The sequence below is a fragment of the Heptranchias perlo genome, chromosome 3, assembly GCF_035084215.1.
Source record: "Heptranchias perlo isolate sHepPer1 chromosome 3, sHepPer1.hap1, whole genome shotgun sequence".
In the NCBI taxonomy this organism is placed as follows: Eukaryota; Metazoa; Chordata; class Chondrichthyes; order Hexanchiformes; family Hexanchidae; genus Heptranchias; species Heptranchias perlo.
In genome coordinates this window covers 34,171,494-34,195,351 of record NC_090327.1, presented here as the reverse complement: position 1 = coordinate 34,195,351, position 23,858 = coordinate 34,171,494, and the positions used below count along the sequence as shown (strand labels likewise).

Sequence of the window (23,858 nt, the reverse complement as noted above, 5' to 3'; positions counted from 1 at the left end):
TTCTACAGTTATATAAAAAGAAAAAGGGTGGCTAAGGCAAATGTAGGTCCCTTAGAGGATGAGACCAGGAAATTAATGGTGGGAAACATGGAGATGGCAAAAATGCTGAACAAATATTTTGTTTCAGTCTTTACGGTAGAGGACACTAAGAATATCCCAACACTGGACAAACAGGGGGCTCTAGTGGGGAGGAGCTAAATACGATTAAAATCACTAAGGAATTGGTACTCAGTAAATTAATGGGACTCAAGGCGGATAAATCCCCTGGACCTGATGGCTTACATCCTAGGGTCTTGAGTGAAGTGACAGTAGGGATTGTGGATGCTTTGGTAATAATTTTCCAAAATTCTCTGGACTCGGCAAAGGTCCTGGCAGATTGGAAAACTGCTAATGTAACACCCTTATTTAAAAAGGGTAATAGGCAGAAGGCTGGAAATTATAGACCTGTTAGCCTAACATCTGTGGTGGGTAAAATTTTGGAGTCTATTATTAAGGAGACAGTAGCGGAACATTTGGATAAACATAATTTCATAGGACAAAGTCAGCATGGCCTAATGAAGGGGAAGTCATGTCTGACAAATTTGCTTGAGTTCTTTGAGGACATAACGTACAGGGTGGATAAAGGGGAACTAGTGGACGTAGTGTATTTAGACTTCCAGAAGGCATTCGACAAGGTGCCACATAAAAGATTATTGCTCAAGATAAAGAATCACTGGATTGGGGGTAATATTCCGGCATGGGTGGAGGATTGGTTATCTACCAGGAAGCAGAGAGTTGGGATAAAAGGTTCATTCTGTGGTGTTCCGCAGGGGTCGGTGCTGGGTCCCCAACTCTTTACAATCTATATTAACGATTTGGAGGAGGGGACCGAGTGCAACATAGCAAAGTTTGCAGATGATACAAAGATGGGAGGGAAAGTAGAGAGTGAGGAGGACATAAAAACCTGCAAGGGGATACAGACAGGCTGGGTGAGTGGGCGGAGATTTGGCAGATGCAATACAATATTGGAAAATGTGAGGTTATGCACTTTGGCAGGAAAAATCAGAGAGCAAGTTATTATCTTAATGGCGAGAAACTGGAAAGTACTGCAGTACAAAGGGATCTGGGGGTCCTAGTGCAAGATCAAAAAGTTAGTATGCAGGTGCAGCAGGTGAGCAAGAAGGCCAATGGAATGTTGGCTTTTATTGCTAGGGGGATAGAATATAAAAACAGGGAGGTATTGCTGCAGTTATATAAGGTATTGGTGAGACCGCACCTGGAATACTGCATACAGTTTTGGTGTCCATACTTAAGAAAAGACATACTTGCTCTCGAGGCAGTACAAAGAAGGTTCACTCGGTTAATCCCGGGGACGAGGGGGTGGACATATGAGGAGAGGTTGAGTAGATTGGGACTCTACTCATTGGAGTTCAGAAGAATGAGAGGCGATCTTATTGAAACATAAGATTGTGAAGGGGCTTGATCGGGTGGATGTGGTAAGGATGTTCCCAAGGATGGGTGAAACTAGAACTAGGCGGCATAATCTTAGAATAAGGGGCTGCTCTTTCAAAACTGAGATGAGGAGAAACTTCTTCACTCAGAGGGTAGTAGGTCTGTGGAATTTGCTGCCCCAGGAAGCTGTGGAAACTACATCATTAAATAAATTTAAAACAGAAATAGACAGTTTCCTAGAAGTAAAGGGAATTAGGGGTTACGGGGAGCGGGCAGGAAATTGGACATGAAGCTGAGTTCGGATAGGTCAAGGCCCTGTGGGTGGCGGAGCGGGCCCAGGGGCTGAGTTGCCGGGTCCTGCTCCTACCTCTGGTGTTCTTTCGATTTGAGGTTAGGATCAGATCAACCATGATCTTATTGAATGGCGGAGCAGGCTCGAGGGGCCGATTGGCCTACTCCTGCTCCTATTTCTTATGTTCTTATGATGGGGATATCGGGAGGAGGCAGAGATGGATCATCCACTCGGCACTTCTGGCTGAAGATGGTTGCAAACGCTTCAGCCTTGTCTTTTGCACTCACGTGCTGGACTCTGCCATCGTTGAGGATGGGGACGTTTACAGAGCCTCCTCCTCCCGTTAGTTGTTTAATTGTCCACCACCATTCACGATTGGATGTGGCAGGACTGCAGAGCTTTGATCTGATCCGTTGGTTGTGGAATCGCTTAGCTCTGTCAATAGCATGTTGCTTCCGCTGTTTAGCATGCATGTAGTCCTCAGTTGTAGCTTCACCAGGTTGGCACCTCATTTTTAGGTACGCCTGGTGCTGCTCCTGGCATGCTCTTCTACTCTCCTCATTGAACCAGCGTTGATCCCCTGGCTTGTTGGTAATGGTAGAGTGAGGAATATGCCAGGCCATGAGGTTACAGATTGTGCTGGAATACAATTCTGCTGCTGCTGATGGCCCACAGGACCTCATGGATGCCCAGTTTTGAGCTGCTAGATCTGATCTGAATCTATCCCATTTGGCACGGTGGTAGTGCCACACAACACGTTGGATGGTGTCCCCAGTGTGAAGATGGGACTTCGTCTCCACAAGGACTGTGCGGTGGTCACTCCTACCAATACTGTCATGGTCAGATGCATTTGCGACAGGTAGATTGGCGAGGACGAGGTCAAGTAGGTTTTTCCCCTCATGTTGGTTCGCTCACCACCTGCCGCAGGCCCAGTCTGGCAGCTATATCCTTCAGGACTCGGCCAGCTCGGTCAGTAGTGGTGCTACCGAGCCAGTCTTGGTGATGGACATTGAAGTCCCCCACCCAGAATATATTCTGTGCCCTTGCTGCCCTCAGTGCTTCCTGCAAGTGGTGTTCAACATGGAGAAGGACTGTTTCATCAGCTGAGGGATTGCGGTAGGTGGTAATCAGCAGGAGGTTTCCTTACCCATGTTTGACCCGATGCCATGAGATTTCATGGGGTCCAGACTCAATGTTGAGGACTCCCAGGGCCACTCCCTCCTGACTGTATATCACTGTACCGCCACCTCTGGTCGGTTTGTCCTGCTGGTGGGACAAGACATACCCAGGGATGGTGATGGAAGAGTATGGGACGTTTGCTGAAAGGTATGATTCTGTGAGTATGGCTATGTCAGGCTGTTGCTTGACTAGCCTGTTGGACTGCTCTCCCAATTTTAGCACAAGTCCCCAGATGTTAGCGAGGAGGACTTTGCAGGGTTGACTGGGCTTGGTTTGCCTTTGTCATGCTGGTGCCTTGTGGTCCGATGCTGGGTGATCCGTCCGGTTTTATTCTTATTGTGACTTTTTTTTTTAAAAATCGAGATTGTACAACTGAGTGGCTTGCTAGGCCATTTCAGAGGGCAATTAAGAATCAACCACATTGCTGTGGGTCTGGAGTCACATATAGGCCAGACCGCGTAAGGACGGCAGGTTTCCTTCCCTCAAGGACATTGTCAGCCTTTCACAGACAATGAGTTCCGTTCCAGTGGCAGCAGCAGAGTTCAGTGCGCAGTATGTCTCTTGTCAGTTAAAAATTTAAAATGCTGCAAGAAGGGACGACTGAGGCACATCACTCAATATGAAGACATCGCCTACTGTAACATTCTCCTACTGTAACATTTAGAATTCGGCAATCCCAAAGATGCCATTCCCTTTAAAGTGAGAAGGCAACAGAACAGGAAAGCACCAATAAAGGTAACACTACAGGTAAGCGCCATTAAAGGCAACACTAAATAACACTATTGAAGCCCATCCCTTTAATTACACATGTAGATTTTTTTTTAAGAAAGATATTTATATTTATAGGACTCCTCCAAGGAGCTCTGCATGATCGTCCCTCTATTCAACAAACAATAGCGCTGGTGTGCTTGTGCCATTAAGTCACTCCACTCCATTGCACTGATTATATGCAATCAGTCTATTCTCTTTCTTCAAACTCACCCAAACTCTCAGCAGATGTCAAAAGAAAAAAGTTCAATCTATGGGCCCAAGTTTAATACAAACATAAGAAAAGTAGGGGATTAAAAAAAGTCATCCAAACGCACTCATCTAATATTATATACTGTCACCAACTGTGAATTTGTACAATTCTACTTATAAGAACACAGAGAGTAGAGGCTAGTCAAATGATAAATAGACAAGGAGCTTTGAGTTGGACTAGCAGGTTGCACAGCTCAACGCATGATTTTCAAACACTGTTAAGATGCTTGTTGCCTCAAATTTAACCAACATTACTGTCCTTTCAAAACAGGATGTTTCTGTAATGGTGTCAAACTTTTTATGAGTGCAGCATTAGTCTATCATGGTATTTTAAAATGCTCATAACATTCGGGGTTTATGATATTATTTATAGTTTATTCGGGAGAACTTTCACCAAATGGACTGCAGCTGTTCAAGGCGGCGGCTCACCACCACTTTCTCAAGTCAATTAGGGATGGCCAATAAATGCTGGTCTCTCCGGCAACGCCCACACCCCATAAACGAATAAAAAAAATTCCTTTTTGTCTGTTTAGTGCAATATGGAAGTGTTCAAAATTACTTCTCTCTGGTCAAACATCATTGCAGGCTTAAAATGACAGCCTAAAATTATGTTCTGTATGGACATTTAATGTGCTCCCATGAAATTCCTCTGTCCACAATTTAAGTGGAGGCAATAACCCTTTTATTCTGAATGTGTCAACACCTGTGTTAAAATAGCAGCCAAATGAATGATACAAGCATGTTAAACTTTCAGTCATAATCTCACACACAGTAACTTCCTGCCTTATTTCTTTTGTTAATCTGAGGTCAGTGGATGTGTTGCAATCAGAGAGGAACTACATTTTTCATAAACTAGAAGATCTTGCTGTTTGACAGAGTAAGGTCATCTGAGACACCTGGCAGAGTTCCTAAAGAAGGTATCTTCCAAGAAACCAGAAAACAAATGCTGGATAGGCATTTGATGGATTTTTGTGTTTTAAAACCTGCAAAAAAACTATCCCAAGTGCTGTGGTGGCAGAACTGTTGAGTGTAAACTGACTCTTTGTCATTCCTGTAATGGGCATATTTCATTAATCATTGTGCTCTGTATTGGCTCAAACTTAATTCAAGTTCATATTATCCTCGGTTATCCTTAATTGTAAATAAATACTATAGTTAGTTTCAGCCTGCCAGAGTTTGCACCTATGTGGTCATATATCATTTACTGCAGAGACTGAAAATGTAAATGAGCAAATCTCCCTTCACTCTGTGCCAATATCCAAAGGATGCCCCCATTGCGATGTGGCATGCAACTATAGGGTCAGTCCTGCGAGGCTCTGCTTCTGGCACAGTTTCACTCAATAGGAACATGGTTTATAGTCAAGTATAGAAATCAACGTGTCCAATTCGCAGCACTCCCGATTTCCCAGTCATTAATTTTATGACAGGAAATTCTAGAAAACGGCAATCAAGCACATTGATCTCTGCACCCAATTATCCAACTGGCATCCCTGTCCAGCAAGGAAGTCAGGAGCCTTGCAAAATTTATCCTCGTGTTACCAGCTCCCAATGGATGCAAACCAAAGCTTGAAACCCAACACAAATTTAGCATTCTTGGTAGAAAAACTCTCAGGTGTCTAGACAGTGTAGGGATGTTCAGTAGGGAATCATCCTCCAAGGTTTTGCTTTGGAAAATTGTTAGGGTAGTGTATAGCATCAACTTGCATCTAAGTTGCGCCAGAGTGCTTGATGTTATGGTTGGATGTAAACAATGCAAATGTATCCTTTACACAGCTCTGCTTAAACAGGAATACAAATTATCCCCTTAATTTAATCTTTAACTCCAGGGAATTGTGCACTCTGGAGACAGACAGTTCTTTTAAAATTTCAACTTAGCTGACATTCAATGGCTCAGTTGGTAACAGAACTGACTCACAGAGACAAGGAATGGGTCACAGTTCAATCCACTGAATTAGCCAACAGCTGTAGGATCCTACAATTAGGTTCAATGCCCCACAGGCTGTTGAGAGTGGTGGTGAAGAGGGCTCATAATTCTGACAACTATACAGTCAGTTCAGAGAGAAGGGGAGAAAAGATTGGGGGAGGGAATATCTAAAAAATGAGAGGAACCCTAAGATTTCAGTCACACTATGATACCGGCAACAAACACCAACATTTCAGTAATAATAATACTCATATCTCAAAAGGCCAGTAGAAGAGCTATGAAGTAACAATAATAAAGGCCACATTGCTTTCGCCAGATCAGTACATACGCCATGAATCAAACTAAGCCAACCCTTTCTGTCAGATGGAAGGTGGAATCCTTTCATTAAATTGAGTTTGACTGGCCCTAATAGCATCCTTAATGCAATCCAACCACTTGTTTTGGTCTTGTTTCTTACACACAAAAATGCATAACCATTGTCACTCGTATCAACTCTTGCTCTGATTCCATATCCGAACAATACGAGTAATTTTTCACAGTTCAAAAATTTTACTTTTGCTCTTCATCGTCTTCTCTCATCCATGTTTACTCTGACTATTATTTTTATACTTTTCTATATCTTGAGTCTGCACGTTCCACTTATCTATTTTCCTCTCGTGACTCTGCCTTCCATTATCCAATCTGCAGCTGTGACAAATACCGGTCTCTGACTGCACAAAAGACTGTTTCTCCCCCAACCAATGGGATATCAGAATGTTGCAGTTTGATCCTATAGCATCATTGAAATTGCCAGATCAAATGTATTATGCCTTTTCTTAAAAAAAACACACAAATTAGGTTTTTCCAGCCATTCAGTAGAGCTAATACTGCCAAAATTAATTCTAGTCTGTGGCAAATGAAGGGTTTTCAAAACAATATTCAGATATTTTACAAGAAACAGTCAGCTCATGAAAGAAATACTTATATTTATATGACCTCATGTCAAAACACTTCACACAATTAATTATTTTTGGAATGTAGTGACTTGTGCAGGAAAACAAGGATGAATGAGGCAGGATATGTTGGGTTAATACTCAAATTGTGATTATTATATAAACACAAGCAATCAAGAAGCATTTTATCTTTGAATTTGGAATAGATTTGTTTTAACAAGTTATGCCAAGATCTACATTCCAGGTAGGTGCTCCTTTGATCAACTGGTTAAACTGGATCAAGTAAGGACACTTAAAAAAAATAAACCCAACAATATTATGACAAAGCTTGAGTCCCCATTGCAGACTTGTTCAGCTAGTTTACAAATGAGTTCTTGTGGGGGGTTTTTGGTGGGGAAAGGTGAAAAGAAAGACAGACAGGCAGGCAGGCAGAGAAAGAAAGAACTTGCATTTATACAGCACCCTTCACCTCAGCACATCCCAAAATGCTTCACAGCCAATTAAGTACTTTTGAAGTATAATTACTGTTGTAATGTAGGGAAACACAACAGCCAATTTGTGCACAGCCAGGTCCCACAAACAGTAATGAAATAAATGACTTGAAAACTGGCCAACATTTATCTCTCAACCAACCAACACCTAAAAACAGATTATCTGGTCACTTATTTCATTGCTGTTTGTGGGACCTTGCTGTGCACAAATTGGGGAATGAAGATGGGGGCTATACCAGGGAGAAAAACCAGGCTTGGAGAGAGTAAAGATTTTTTACTGGAAACAAGGCTATCAAAAATGGAGGCAAGGGAGTGGTTGAGTAGAACAACAGCTGGAAAAGTATCATGGCAAATGGAAGGCCACAGGCTAAACAGTTGGCAGTTTGAAACTGTAAGTGACATGGGAGAGTTTATTCCCCCCCCCCCCCAACCGGGGCAGATGCAAAAGAAAGTGATCTTGAAAGGGGGTAGGAGGATGAGTGGGCAGTGCCAGATACAAGGAAATGGTCGGAGATGGTTGGGGTGGGCGGAGGAAAGAGAAGGAAATGTGATGGAAAACAACTGATTATATTGTTTTTTTTATTAAAAAAGTCCATCTTCAGTTGCTCATTATTTTAATACAGTCTGCCTAATTTACCATATTAGGAAAGAGATCCCATGACATCTCTTGTACTCTAACAGTCGCATTTGCACACTTAGAGCTATCATCCATCCACTTTTACCCATTGCTTCCTAGTATTGAGCTAATTTATTGCTCAATTTGACACTTTTCATTCCTAGAGCTTTCGCTTTAACCTGATCTCCCAAACACCCGCCAAAAGTCCTGAACATCGAACATTCACCACATCAGCTTTATGCACCAATTCAGTTACATCTCTGAAAGAATTCCATTGGTTAGATGTAAATTTCTTACGTTTTAATAGACTGCCATGTTTTCCTACGAAACACTTCAAAAGTGACTACACTTTAAAAGTAATTTATTGGCTGTGAAGCACTTTGGGACCTCCTGCAGTCATGAAAGGCCCTATATAAATGTAAATTCTTTCTTTCTTAACAGACTGCAATGTTTTCCTACTAGAGACATCTGACAAACAAGCTTATAAATGCTACAGGATTACATTTGATCTTTTATTAAACTAGAACATTTTGCAATCTTTTATTATTCCTCTTGTATTTAGTGAGCTATGAAAACATTCAGTCTTACTTCTACTTCTTCCAATCCTATTTCCTTAAGCATTCCTGAATGCATTTTATCTGGAAATTTTAAACTCTTCTTTTGGATATTGACTGACCCATTAAGTAGGACCAGCATTTTCTGTTTTGTGCCATGTTTCCAGCATTTGCAGTTTTTCGTGTCATTTCTACTACTGTACAATAGAGGAGTGTATTCAAATTGCAGCTTTCCTCTGGGGAAAGGAAAGGAAGGAAATGAGATGGAAAATATATATTTTTTTAAAAGTAAAAGTCCACCTTCAGTTGCTCGTTACTGTAACACAGTCTGGTTAATTTACCATTCTATCTAGCCAGTAGTCTCATGTGTACAGGACCAGTCACAGTGGTATGCAATAAGTACAGCTGCACTGGGAGGCTTGACATTTAATTAAATTGTATGAAATTGCGGCTCAGTGTCAGTGCAGTTCTTTATATAGAACTAGGAACATTTTTTTTTATATATAGCCGAATGACAGTGTTCTATGTTCAGAAAGAATACAAGGAGTAGACCACAAATATGAGAAAAGTTGACTTTTTCATTGCCCTCTTGTAGTGATTTCAGATTGTTCTTTGAAGACTGTCAGCTATGTGTTTGTGCCATTATGAAAAGGTTAGATCATGATTAATCTCTAAGAATATCTATGAAGGGAGACATAGTTTTGATCTAATTCAATCAGATCAATGTATGAAATTGTCACTTCCTCACCTAACACTGGGTGACCATAGCATAAAATCAATCTAATTTAGGAATGATATATATGTTATATCAATGAGTAAGCAGCACTGTGCCTCATCTGAAATCAGATAAAAACAGAAAATGCTACAAATACCCAGGTCAGTTGGCATCTGAAATAGGAAAAAAAAATTCAATTATTTTAACGCCGTTAATGTAGAAAAAAGACGTTCCAAGGTGCTTTCAGTAGAGCAAAAATGGACTTCAAGCATAAATGAGGGAAATGAAGGGCAATTAGGGATGAGCAATAAATGCTGGCCTTGCCAGCGATGCCCACATCACATGAATGAATTAAAAAAAAATTGGGAGAGATGATCAAAGGCCTGGTTGAATAGGTAGATTATCAGTAGGCATTTAACAGTAAGGAGAGGGTAAATGAGGCAGAGGGGTTTAGGGAGATAGTTCCAGAGAGTAGGTCTAGACACTTAAAAGTTTTACCACCAACAGTGGAACAAAGGGGTTGGTTCGACGGTAAGCCAGAGTTGAAGAAATGAACACCTTGGGACCAGGTATTAGGTGCAGAGGATTTTAAAAATCGATGACCACCCAACATCCCTTCCTGGCCCCCATGTTAGCTGATATTGTTAACCGTTCCCTCTCCTCGGGTACTGTCCCCCTCCCCTTCAAATCTGCCGTCATCACACCCCTCCTCAAAAAAACCACCCCATCTCCAACCTCCCTTTCCTCTCCAAAGTCCTTGAACGTGTTGTCGCCTAACAAATCCGTGCCCATCTTTCCTGCAACTCCATGTTTGAATCCCTTCAATCAGGTTTCCACCCGTCACAAACCACATCCTATGTGACTGTGACGACGATAAATTATATCCCACCTCATCCTTCTCGACCTGTCTGCAGCCTTTGACATGGTTGACCACACCATCCTCCTCCAACGCCTCTCCTCCGTCATCCAGCTGGGTGTGACTGCGCTCACCTGGTTCCATTCTTATTTATCCAGTCATAGCCAGAGAATCACCTACAATGGCTTCTCTTCCTGCTCCCACACTGTTACCACTGGAGTCCCCCAAGGAGCTATCCTTGACCCCCTTCTATTTCTCATCTACATGCTGCCCCTCAGCGACATCATCCGAAAGCACGTCAGGTTCCACACATAAGCTGACGACACCCAGCTCTACCTCACCATCATCTCCCTCGACCCCTCTACTGTCTCTCATTTGTCACGTTGTTTGTCTGACATCCAGTACTGGATGAGCAAAAATTTCCTCGAACTAAATATTGGGAAGACCGAAGCTACTGTCTTTGGTCCACGTCACAAACTCTATTCCCTAGCCACCGACTCCATCCCTCTCCCTGGCTACTGTCTGAGGCTGAACCAGACCAGTTCGCAACTTTGGCGTCCTATTTGACCCTGAGAGGAGCTTCCAATCACATATCCACACCATCACCAAGACTGCCTACTTCCACCTCCATAACATTACTTGTCTCTACCCCTGCCTAAGCTCATCTGCTCCTGAAGCCTTCATCCATGCCTTTATCTCCATACTGGACTATTCCAATACTCTCCTGGCTAGTCTCCCATCTTCCACTCTCCATAAACTTGAGCTCATCCAAAACTCTGCTGCCCATATCTTAACTCGCACTAAGTCCCCTTCTCCCATCACACCTGTGCTCACTGACCTACATTGGCCCGCAGTCCGGGAACGCCTCGGTTTTAAAACTCTCATCCTTGTTTTCAAATCCCTCCATGGCCTCACCCCTCCCTATCTCTGCAACCTCCTCCAGCCCTATAACCCTCCAAGATCTCTGCGTTTCTCCAATTCTTGCCTCTTGCGCAACCCCGATTTTAATCGCTCTACCGTTGGCGGCCATGCCTTCAGCTGCCTAAACCTCTCCGCCTCTCTCTCCTCCTTTAAGACGCTCCTTAAAATCTACCTATTTGACCAAGCTTTTGGTCACCTGAACTAATACCACCTTGTGTGGCTCGGTGACAATTTTGTTTGATAACGCTCCTGTGAAGTGCCTTGGGACATTTTACTACGTTAAAGGTGCTATATAAATGCAAGTTGTTGTTGTGTTGTTGATGAATTGCAGGATAGGAAACTAATGTGGGTCCATGAGGATTGGAGTAATGGGCAAGTGGGAGACAATATGGATGGTGAATCTTGAAAAAGTTGTGGTTTATGAAAGATGGATTTTGAGAGGCCTTTGAGGAATTGCATTCGAGAAATAAAGGCTGGAGGTGACAGAAACATGGATTAGGGTTTTGGCTACAGTAGAAGTGACGTAGGGGCAGATCCAGGCAATGTCGTGGACATAGAGGTAAGTGGAATTTCAAACCCCACTGTTAAATCTTTTCTCATAGTTAGGACAGCAATGCGGTGTTGTCGTTGCGTTAATACCTTGCACTGCAGAACAGCTGTACACAAGTCTACATCTGTAAGCCTACAGATGACAAATACCTGAACTCAACATGACCAAGAGAAGGCAAAGCACTTCCTCACAGGGAGGGAATTGAATAGCGATGGTTAATTTCCAACTGGCAGTTTGAGTGCTATATGTAGAGGTCTGGGGGAAGAATGCATTGACCACCCCTCAATCAGGGTGTTGCATGGCATGAGTGTTTACTGGCAACATAGTGCCCCTTTTGATTTTTACAATTGCACAGATTTTTTTTTTTAAGTACATGAATTCAGTGTGGCTAACATTCGTGAGTACTGTGATTTCATTCTAATGCTCAAAGGTCACGCAGAAAATTTAAAACAGGTTTGAAATTTCTGGCATGACTCTTAAAAAAAACTTCTGAAAATTGTGAGACCTGCAAGTGAATCTAGAGTGCTAGCAACGCTGTGCACAACTGGGAGGTGTAATTTAATTTGTGGCTTCTTTGCAACTCTTAGATCCCTCCCAGAAAACCTTTTTTAAACCTTCAGTTACAGCTCTTAGTACTTCAGATGAAGATAAGGAAACTTGATATGGGAAAATAGCCAAAGACCACACTCAATCTGCAACACTGAAAAGTCTCCCAACTTAAGTTCTGGATAAAGACGAATAACAACAGGCAAAAATTCTAAGAGAAGAAAACTGAAATTACTTCCCAATTATAGATAACCAAAATGAGACTCAAGGATGCTTCCCGAGTAGGAATGCAAATCCAAAGTCCCGAGAGCACAGGAGACATCATGTTCATAGAGTACAATGTCATCTGTCTACCTTTACAATCTGCATTCCCAATCTTAATCATGTATTCATTGAGTTCCTTTTTGAAGGAATTCACAAAATAGATGCAGATGAAGGCAACTCCAACGCATTTGACATTCCAGAATACCAGCCCTACCATCTTCTCATTACAAAGTCTACCATTATCTTAAATATGCCTCAACTAATGATATATCAACAGGAATTCAATCTACACACTGCTCTAGTGTGTGGGATTAAAAGAATTACTTCCAAACTTCTAATCTCACAGCATCATCCCCAACCACAGCAGGTGATCTGTTCCCCGGGTCTAGCCAGTGCTGCTCTGAAACCAGCTGTTAAGAGAGGAACATGTGCAGCTCAGGGTGTCTCTTCTCGCCTGTGGAGAAATAACCAGTCATTCACACAACTCTTTGGCTCAGACTGAGAACTCAGTGAGTGGAGGATTTTACCTGTCCACTCAGGTTCATGGTATCCAACACACCTCCCCCTGCATCTGTTACCCTGTGTATTCCAAAACAGCCACATTACATGCTGATTGCACAATAACCTGCAACTCAGCGGGTTTGAAATGTTGACGAACACTAAGATGTTATTTAGGTAACAGAATCCAAAATAAAACGATGCCTGCACTTGGCACCATCTTAAATATGGGAGAGTGTATCAGGTGAATTTGCTGCTCATTCCGGGAAGGATGATCAGTGTTGTGATGAACACTTTTCCACTGAGGGCACCGAGCATCACCATGAAGCACTCCCAAGTCAGATGTTATATATGCTAGATATGAAGTGAACGCCATCAACTCTGCCCCACACAACACATTTTAACCACAAGTTTAGGACAGCCTCCGCTGCTGTGTAAAATACTTTCATTTCTCATGCGTGCTGGCCTTGTGACCTCTGCGTGATCGTACAAATTTAATGCCAATTAATTTTCAAGACCTAGGAAACAAAGAGTTAAGAGCAGGCCATTGTGCAATGATTTCAGCAGAGAGAGATAGAGGAGAGCAGGAAGAGAGTGTCGGAAGGTGTATTCAGAAATTAGGAGCTTCACAAAGAGGAAAGCAAAACTTTTCACAAGCAGGAAGAAATACTGGACTGCAAAGGATTTAACAGATTTTAGTGGGGTTTTATTTTGTGTTTATGTCTATCTCTCTCTCTGTATGTGGGGATGTGTCAAGAAGAGGAGTTATTGTATATGTACCTGGATCAAGTTATGCGCACACATGCTTGTGGGAGTAGATTTCCATGTTTGCAAGGGATAGTGTGTGTGTGTGTGTGTGTGTGTGTGTGTGTGTGTGTGTGTGTTTATTGGGGTGAGGGTTGGCACATGCATGCATGTCTATCTGTGGGGGGGGGGGGGGGCAGGTGAGATGCATGACTGAGAGACAGACAGACAGAACGTGCCTGCCTGCAGGAGAGAGGTGTGTGTGTGTGTGTGTGTGTGTGTGTGTGTGTGTGTGTGTGTGTGTGTGGTGTGATTGTGTGCGTGCATGTGCGCCCCAAGGTCAGACATCTCTTTGCTTTTGTAGTTTCCCAATATCCAGTCAGTTCACCACTTTGGCTAATTTACCTAATGCACTGAAAATTTTTATTTCCTTCATTGACTGATGTGCTGGTAATTACCTGCAATTTGTACTGAGCCTTCCTCACCGAGAAGAATGTTTCCTGCCTTCACGTCTCTGCAAGATAAATAAAGCAATTCAGCTGCGCAGCAATCAAAAGGGACAAAAGTGCTCCAAAGTACCAGCTGTTAATGGAAAATTCCAGTGTTAAGGAGGGACCTAAAAAAAAGGGTCAAACTCAATCCAGCAATTTACTGACAGACCCTTCCAAGACAAATGCCACATTAGCTCATGCACATTACACACTATTAAAAAAAAGTTGGCTGAAAGGAAAACACTAAAACAAATTAACTTGTCGCTGCTCCTTTCTACAGTTTACCCAATCCTTTTGTACAGTGAACCCAATCCTTTTGTACAGTGAAGGAGCTTAAAACTTCAATATTTTGCTGAATTTACAGGAGATATACTGAAAGAGAGAGTTCAACCACCTCCCATGAAATTCAATGGCATTACCATCGCTGAATACCCCATTAACATCCTGGGGGGTCGCCTTTGACCAGAAACTCAACTGGACCAGCCACATAATTGCCACGGTTACCAGTGTTCAGAGGCTGGATATTCTGTGGCGAGTGGCTCACTTCCTGACTCCCAAAGCGTCTCCACCGCCTACAAGGCCCAAGTCAGGGGTGATGGAATACTCTCCACTTGCCTGAATGGGTGCAGCTGCAACAACACAAGATGCTCGACACCATCCAGGACAAAGCAATTTGCTTGATTGCCAGCCCATCCACCACATCCACTCCCTCCAACACCGGCGCACCTTGGCTGCTGAGTACTATCCATACGTACGGTGTGCGCTCCTTCGACAGCACCGCCCAAACCTGCAACCACCACCACGTAGAAGGACAAGGGCAGCAAGTGCATGGGAACACCATTAGCTCCAAGTCACACACCACTCCGACTTGGACATATATCGCTATTCCTTCATCGTTGTTGGGTCAAAATTCTGGAACTCCCTACCTAACAGCACCGTGGGAGCACCTTTGCTGTCTTGGTTCACACATGAGGAATAGGCACTTGGTGAGGGACCAGAGAGCAACCGGCACCAGCATGAATTCCTTCAGGAGAAAAAAGGGGATAATACTTTGATTCTATTTAAGTTCTAGGTATTTACATACAAAAACCAAGCCACAGAGTTAAGCTAAAGTTACTACACTTTTCCTCCAGTACATCAGTTACAGTTTAGAAAGTAGGTTGAACCACAGAAGCATATTCATTGCACTATGTAAACAGGTCTCGGGCTTACAATAAGGGAGTCCCACTGGTGCCAGGTGAGATCGTCATGCAGTGCAGCTCCTGCATCCACAACAGTACATTAACCAACTGATTCAAACTGACAGGAAATTTAGCAGCACAGCGCATTTAACATATCGATGCTCCTCAAATTTATATGAACATACGAATTAAGAGCCCCTTGAGCCTGCTCTGCCATTTGATAAGATCATGGCTGATTGTGACCTCAACCCTACTTTCCCCGTCTACCTACTATAACCTTTGACTCCCTTGTTAATCAGGAATCAATCTAACTCAGCCTAAAAATATTCAATGACCCTGCTTCCACCGCTCCCTGGGGAAGGGAGTTCCACAGACTCACAACCCTCAGAGAAAAAATTTCTCCTCATCTCCGTCTTAAATGGGAGACCCCTTATTTATAAATGTGGCCCCTAGTTCTAGTCTCTCCCACAAGGGGAACATCCCCTCAGCATCTACCCCTTCTAGTCCCCTCAGGATCTTTTGTTTCATTATAATCTTTCAAAGTTCTCTAGATTCAGGAACTGTCCCCCCAGATTGGAAAATTGCACATGTCACTCCACTTTTTAAGAAAGGAGAGAGAGGGAAACCGGGGAATTATAGACCAGTTAGCCTAACATCTGTTGTGGGGAAAATGCTGGAGTCTATAATTAAGGATAGGGTGACTGAACACCTTGAGAATTTTCAGTTAATCAGAGAGAGCCAGCATGGATTTGTGAAAGGCAGGTCGTGCCTGACAAACCTGATTGAATTTTTTGAAGAGGTGACTAAAGTAGTGGTTGGGGAATGTCAATGGATGTTATTTATATGGACTTCCAGAAGGCATTTGATAAGGTCCCGCATAAGAGACTGTTAGCTAAGATAGAAGCCCATGGAATCGAGGGAAAAGTACAGACTTGGTTAGGAATTTGGCTGAGCGAAAGGCGACAGAGAGTAGGGATAATGGGTAGGTGCTCACATTGGCAGGATGTGACTAGTGGAGTCCCGCAGGGATCTGTCTTGGGGCCTCAATTATTCACAATATTTATTGACGACTTAGATGAAGGCATAGAAAGTCTCATATCTAAGTTTGACGACGACACAAAGATTGGTGGCATTGTAAGCAGTGTAGATGAAAACATAAAATTACAAAGCGATATTGATAGATTAGGTGAATGGGCAAAACTGTGGCAAATGGAATTCAATGTAGACAAATGTGAGGTCATCCACTTTGGATCAAAAAAGGATAGAACAGGTTACTTTCTAAATGGTAAAAAGATAAAAACAGTGGATGTCCAAAGGGACTTAGGGGTTCAGGTACATAGATCATTGAAGTGTCATGAACAGGTGCAGAAAATAATCAATAAGGCTAATGGAATGCTGGCCTTTATATCTAGAGGACTAGAGTACAAGGGGGCAGAAGTTATGCTGCAGCTATACAAAACCCTGGTTAGACCACACCTGGAGTACTGTGAACAGTTCTGGGCACCGCACCTTCGGAAGGACATAATGGCCTTGGAGGGAGTGCAGCGTAGGTTTACTAGAATGATACCCGGACTTCAAAGATTAAGTTACGAGGCGAGATTACACAAATTGGGGTTGTATTCTCTAGAGTTTCGAAGGTTAAGGGGTGATCTGATCGAAGTTTATAAGATATTAAGGGGAACAGATAGGGTGGATAGAAAGAAACTATTTCCGCTGGTTGGGGATTCTAAGAGTAGGGGGCAGAGTCTAAAAATTAGAGCCAGACCTTTCAGGAGTGAGATTAGAAAACATTTCTACACACAAAGGGTGGTAGAAGTTTGGAACTCTCTTCCGCAAATGGCAACTGATACTAGCTCAATTGCTAAATTTAAATGCGAGATAGACAGCTTTTTGGCAACCAAAGGTATTAAGGAATATGGGCCAAAGGCAGATATATGGAGTTAGATCACAGATCAGCCATGATCTTATCAAATGGCGGAGCAGGCACGAGGGGCTGAATGGCCTACTCCTGTTCCTATGTTCCTATAAGATCACCTCTCATTCTTCCAAACTCCAGTGTAGACAGGCCCAACTTGTCCAACCTTTCCTCATAAGATAACCCCCTCAGCCCAGGAATCAGTCGAGTGAACCTTGTCTGAACCGCCTCCAAAGCAATTATATCCTTTCTTAAGTAAGGAGACCAAAACTGCACACAGTATTCTAGATGTGGTCTCACCAATACTCTCTAAACTGTAGCAAGACATCTCTATTCCATTCCCCTTGCAATAAATGACAACATTCCATTTGCCTTCCTAATCAATTGCCGTACCTGCATACTAACTTTGTGAGATTCGTGCACTAGGACACCCAGTTCTGCAATCTCCCTCCATTTAAATATATTGCTTTTCTTTTCCTCCTGCCAAAGTGGACAAGTTCACATTTTCCCACATTATACTCCATCTGCCAAATTTTTGCCCACTCACTTAACCTATCTATATCCCTTTGCAGACTCCTTATGTCCTCTTCACAACTTACTTTCCTACCTACTTTTGTGTCATCAGAAAATTTAGCAACCATACATTCGGTCCCTTCATCCAAGTCATTGATATAGATTGTAAATAGTTGAGGCGCAAGCACTGATCCCTGTGGCACTCTACTCGTTACAACATGCCAACCTGAAAATGACCCATTTATGCCTATTCTCTGTTTCCTGTTAGCTAACCAATCCTTTATCTATGCTAATATGTTACCCCCTGCACCATGAGGTCTTATTTTGTGTAGTAGCCTTTGATGTGGCACCTTGTCAAAAACCTTCTGGAAATTCAAGTACACCACATCCAAAGATCCCCTTTAGCCACGTTGCTTGTTACTTCCTCAAAGAACTCTAATAAATTAGTCAAACACGATTTCCCTTTCACAAAGCCGTGTTGACTCTGCCTGATTGCATTGAGATTTTCTAAGTGCCCTGCTATAACCTCCTTAATAATAGATTCTAGCATTTTCCATATGACAGACGTTAAGCTAACTGGCCTGTCGTTTCCCGCTTTCTGTCTCCCTCCTTTCTTGAATGGAGGAGTTACATTCGCTATTTTCTAATCTGATGAGACCCTTCCAGAATCTAGGGAATTTTGGAAAATTAATACCAATGCTTCGACTATCTCTGCAGCCACTTCTTTTAAGACCCTAGGATGAAGTCAGTCAGGACCTGGGGACTTGTCAGCTTTTAGATCTAATAATTTTTTCAAAACCCTTTCCCCGGTGATTGTAAATGTTTTAAGTTCCTCCTTCCCTTTCACCTCTTGATTCACAATTATTTCTAGCATGGTTATTTGTATCCTTTACAGTGAAGACGGACACAAAATATCTGTTCAATTCATCCACCATTTCTTTATTCTCCATTATTAATTCCCCAGACTCACTCTCTAGAGGACCAACGCTCACTTTACTTACTCTTTTCCTTTTTAAATACCTGTCGAAACTCTTACTATCTGTTTTTATATTTCTAGCTAGCTTTCTCTCATACTCTAATTTCTCCCTCATCATCATTCTTTTAGTCATGCTTTTAGTCACATTCTGACCTGCCACTAATCTTCGTGGAATTGTATGCTTTTTCTTTCAACTTGATACGATCTTTAACTTCCTTAGTTAGCCACAGATGGTACATCCTTCCCCTAGAGTCTTTCTTTCTCACTGGAATGTATCTTTGTTGAGTGTTATGAAATACCTATTAAATGTTTGCCACTGCATCTCTACTGACATATCCCTCAACCTAAGTTCCCAGTTCACTTTAGCCAGATCTGTCTTCATGCCATCATAACTGCCCTTATTTAAGTTGAAAACACTAGTCTTAGACTATCCCTCAAACTGAATGCGAAATTCAATCATATTGTGATCACTGCTACCTAGAGGCTCCTTTACAATGAGGTCATTAATTAATCCTGTCCCATTACACATTACCAGATCTCTAATAGCCTGCTCTCTGGTTGGATCTAGAACGTGCTGCTCTAAGAAACTGTCCCGAAAGCATTCTATGAACTCATCTTCCAGGCTACCTTTGCCAATCAGATTCTTCCAATCTATTTGTAGATTAAAATCACCCATGATTATCGCTGTTCCTTTCTCACAAACCCCCATTATTTCTTCCTGTATACCCTGTCCTACAGTGTATAAACTACTCCCTATAAACTACCCCCACAAGTGACTTCTTGCCTTTATTATTTCTTATCTCCACCCAAACTGATTCTACATCTTGGTATTCATCATTACAAAGGTATGCCAGTTGTCCCAGAACTTCACAAACCAAATGAATTATCAGGCCTTTCAAACTGTCACCAATGTAGTCAGTCAAAAAGCAAGGTCAAGCCCATTCCACCAATTAGTTTTATTTAAAAGCCGGCAACATAATTGAACCATCGTTTAGTTTACCAGTGCACTTTAATCCTGATGAAAGCATTGCAGCAGCTTGCGCAATGTCATGGTAAGTAAATGCACCAGCTAATGTGGTACTGGACTTACATGACAGACTGATCCCAAGTTTGATCTCCAGTACTGGGCTAAGTGATCTGTTCTCGAACAAGGCAACAGCTGGGGCACTGAAGATAGTCTCAAAGACCCTTGACTTGGGGGTGGGAGACGGAAAATCAGCAAGGGCTCCTAAGCTCTATCCAGAGATTCCTGCCAGAAAGTGCTTCCATATGGATGCCAATCAAGAACATATTTGGCTGTGATTTAAGTACCTTCCATGGTCAAATAGTCGGCCGATACACTCTGTTGAGCCCACGTGGGCGAGGTACTAGAGGGCTGCGGGCATCTATGGAGCCATACCTCGGTGAGAATCAGTGCTTTCAGATGAGGAGCAGGAAGAATAGAAACATGACAGTGCAGCCGCAAACTACAGAAATATATATAAATGGCTTGGTGCAGTGGGAAAGGCTGTGTGGAATGAGTATCTCACTCTCCAGGTGTAGTAGCTCAAATGGTCTTCCTCCAAAACACACTTTTAGCTTTTATATTTAAAGAAAGTCAGTTCTTGAAGACTCCTGCAATGGCTTGTTTAGCCAATCAGCAAATGAGGTATACAAACTAGAATGTCCAAGGTTTCATTCGCAGTCTGTGATGATTTAGATGATTTAAGTTAGGGTGCCAATGGGAAGGGCTACAACTGGCTTCTACACCCATGTTAGGGAAGAAAGAAAAAAATCTGCCAAGATTCCTACTCCCGCTTGAGTGGATTTCAGAGGAGAACAAATTAGGTTTGGCTGTGATGCCTGCCTTTGCCAACCAGTCTGCTCTAATGAGCTGTTTCAGCTCACACATGCAGAATGACCAATGTGGGTGATCGAAGAGTGGGCAGCCATGGAACTATGTCCCACTACAAGCCAGGGCAAATGAGGAGAAAACTGGGGGGAGGAATTAAAAATCAAACTCGCCACCATCTTTTGTGCAGACTGAGCTCCTGAATCCCATTTAACAACTCAACTTGGTCACACTGGCTCCTAGGTACAGTTTATATACAAGCAGATCCATACAACAAACTTTTTCAGTGCACATTTGTATAACAATTAAACCTAATTTAAATGCATTCGAAGCAACCATAGACAGAATAAATCAATCAATCACATTGTATATTATGCCCTCCACCATTTACAGAGGCACTGAAAGGTGTTCTCCCTTCAGTCACATTCTTACAATTATTCACCTGGAACAAGCTTTTAAAATCTAAGCTTGGTGGAATCACATCACTACTTCTCAATTAACCTCTTCCTCTCTCCTATTCTTTTTGAACTTGAGCCATCCAGAACTCTGGGGCCTTGACCCTTCACCAAGGTTTCTCAATAAGAAAAAATAAAATACATTTTGAACTCCATCACTTGTAAGAACAGAGTTAGTGATTACTGAACTCTGCCTTGCCTCAAGAATGGATCATGTAATGGTGAATCTATATAAAACCTTGGTACTTCAACTGTGGTCTTAATATGTACAGTTTTGGGCTCCATAGCATAGGAAGGATTTTCAGCCACAGAAATGCTACAGTGCAGATTCACTAGGGTGCTGCCTGATATGAGGAAATACAAAAACGAAGAAAAATTGGGGCTATTTTGTTAGAACAGAGGAGAGAAAGGGGTGATTCGATAGAGGTTTTTAAAATTATGGAGGGATGGGACATACTAAATATAAACAGACTATTTTCAGTGATTGAGTCATCGAGAACAAGGGAACGTAGATGCAAGATTAAGTGTTTTAGGACAAAGATCAGGAGAAACTATTTTTTTTAAAACATGGAGTTGAGGGGAATGCATACCTGAGTTAGTGACTGAAGCATAGACCATGTCATCATTTCAGAACAGGTTAAATGGGTATTTGAAGGAAAAAGGGTTAAAGGGAACTGTGTGCACACGAGATTAGGACTACCGCTTATGTGGAGAATAAACACCAACACGGATTGGTTAGGCACAACATAATTCCATGTAATTCAGTCCCCAAATTAAAGAACAGTTTGGTTCTTAACACAGTGCCTTCACAATACTAGAATCCTTCAACAAGTTGGCCTGGCAGTAAATATGCCACTCCATCTCCAGCTGCACACCCTGGCAGCCGCCATGTGTAAATTTATTTGATATCAATTACTGTACACAGCTTAGCTAATGTTAACTGTATAATGGAAATCCTGAGCATCCAATTAAACCATCAAAACAGTCAGATTTAATGCCTTGTTAATTTCTTGGGTGTGTACATTTACATTCTTCTGAATACAATGGGCCAGACATGCAACCTTTAGATCCAATTTCACTAATCACTGGCACAGAGCACATCATTGAAGAGTAAGGCAAGCTGGGGAGTTGCTAATTCTTGTTCAAAGGAATTGTTTATTGAAAAAAAATGTAAACCTATTTTTAAGAAGTCAAAGTTTTAAGCCCTACATAGCATTACCATGTGGCATCCCCTTGCCTCTAAGCCACACCAGTGACATCAATAAAGGGAAGGAGCCCTTTGTGCTCTGAAGTAGACATTGGTACTGTAATGGTAGTCACTGGCTGCAGGGTCACTTGACCTCACTGAAGGTTTTGCAAGCAAGTCACTTTCAAAAAGAAGAACATTAGTACTTTGAATCACAGAAAATTTATCTATTACAATAAATTTCTTACTGATATATTTAACTGTCATTCCTGTGACAAAAAACAATAGGTGACAATTACTGATGCCAAATATCACTCCAATTATAATCAGTACTTGTGCTTTTTTAAACCCCAGAATTTAGTTCCTGATAAAATGGATTCCTAACTGATAAATCATCAAAATTGACATTGATCATGATTTTGGGAAATGGATATTAAATGTCCCAGGTGATTTTAATGATACAGTACCAATGCCATTTTGACAATGCTCAGTTACAACGTAGCTATATTTGTCCCTGACAATTGCATACTGTGTGATTGCCACACTATTATTTCCATTCACTCCCTTGAACATTTCTGCATAGCTCTTATCATAAGGCAAGCTCTGTAGAGCATGGGGTTCTCCGATTATATCCATACAAGGGCCACATTGGACTCTACTTCAATCCTCCTTATAGGCAGAATCAGTGGAAATTCAGATTTTTCTCTATTTTGTTCATGCTCTGATAGTCACTAAAATTCAATTCACTTGTTGCTCATCTCTTAAGTTGCCAAATTTACTCAAACAAAATTGAAAACCAAACAATTATATATCAGGCATGATATGTTCTGCCTCCTGTCTCAACTTCCCCTCCCATACTCATTCCTAATTCCCCTCCCAACTTTCATCTCCTTCACTCTGCAGTTTCTCTCTTACTCAGCGTTATTTCCCCCTCGAAACTCACCACCTGCCATCTCAATCCCTTTGAACCCAGCACCCAACTTCCCCAATCTTGTTCCCATGCTTGCTGACATGGTCAACCTCTGTTGCCACCACTTTCCAATATCATTATCCCTGCCTTAAAAAAACAACTTTTTGCAAACATCTGCTGTAGCTCTAACCTGCTGTTTCTCACTAAGTATCTGTTGCTAATCAAATAATGTGCTCACCTCTCACCAGTACTTGCTCCAAGCTGGTTTTCAATCAACCCACAGCACCGGGACGACCCTGGTCAAAGTCACCTAAGTCCTCTTGTTCTCTGTCAATTTTGATGCAGTTAACCACTACATTGGAAAGACAATTATTATTCTAGATTTGATCGGCCCACTGTAGCTATTTACTTTAATCCTATTTCCTTGCCCTTTCCTTGTGTCCTTTTCAAACACCTATCTCATTCTCTTTGAAGAGATGCTACAGTGTTCTGCCTCACTAACCACTTATGAATTCCATGTTCTATCAACCCCAAGTGAAAGAATTTCTTCTAATCTGCCCCTTCGATTCTCTAGTGATAATTCTGAGTGTTCTTCATAACTGTATCTTCTCATTCCCTGTATTGTTCTAGTGAATCTACACTGCACCCTTTCCATAACTCTTAATATTCCTACAGTGGTGTGCCCAGAAGTACACACTAAGTATTCCATTGTATTTAGTCATTGTTTTACTGGGTTTTTTTGCTTAGTGTAGTTATTTCCTTTGCTTCCCTGCACTTTTCCCAATACGGTCAATAAGTTATCTGGGTAACACTCTGCATGAGGGCAAGGGAGGGGACAAAAATAGGAGGTTAATTTTAAATCCTCTT

At 42.1% G+C, this 23,858-nt stretch overlaps 1 protein-coding gene across 1 annotated transcript in view; it reads right to left on the bottom strand.

Annotated features, from left to right (window-relative positions):
- The window catches only part of oxsr1b (oxidative stress responsive kinase 1b), a 216,610-nt gene that overhangs the window by 101,622 nt on the left and 91,130 nt on the right, over positions 1–23,858 (bottom strand). The window contains exon 5 of the mRNA XM_067978763.1: positions 13,992–14,047. Coding sequence (XP_067834864.1) covers positions 13,992–14,047 — 56 coding nt within the window. The remainder of the gene's footprint in view (positions 1–13,991; positions 14,048–23,858) is intronic.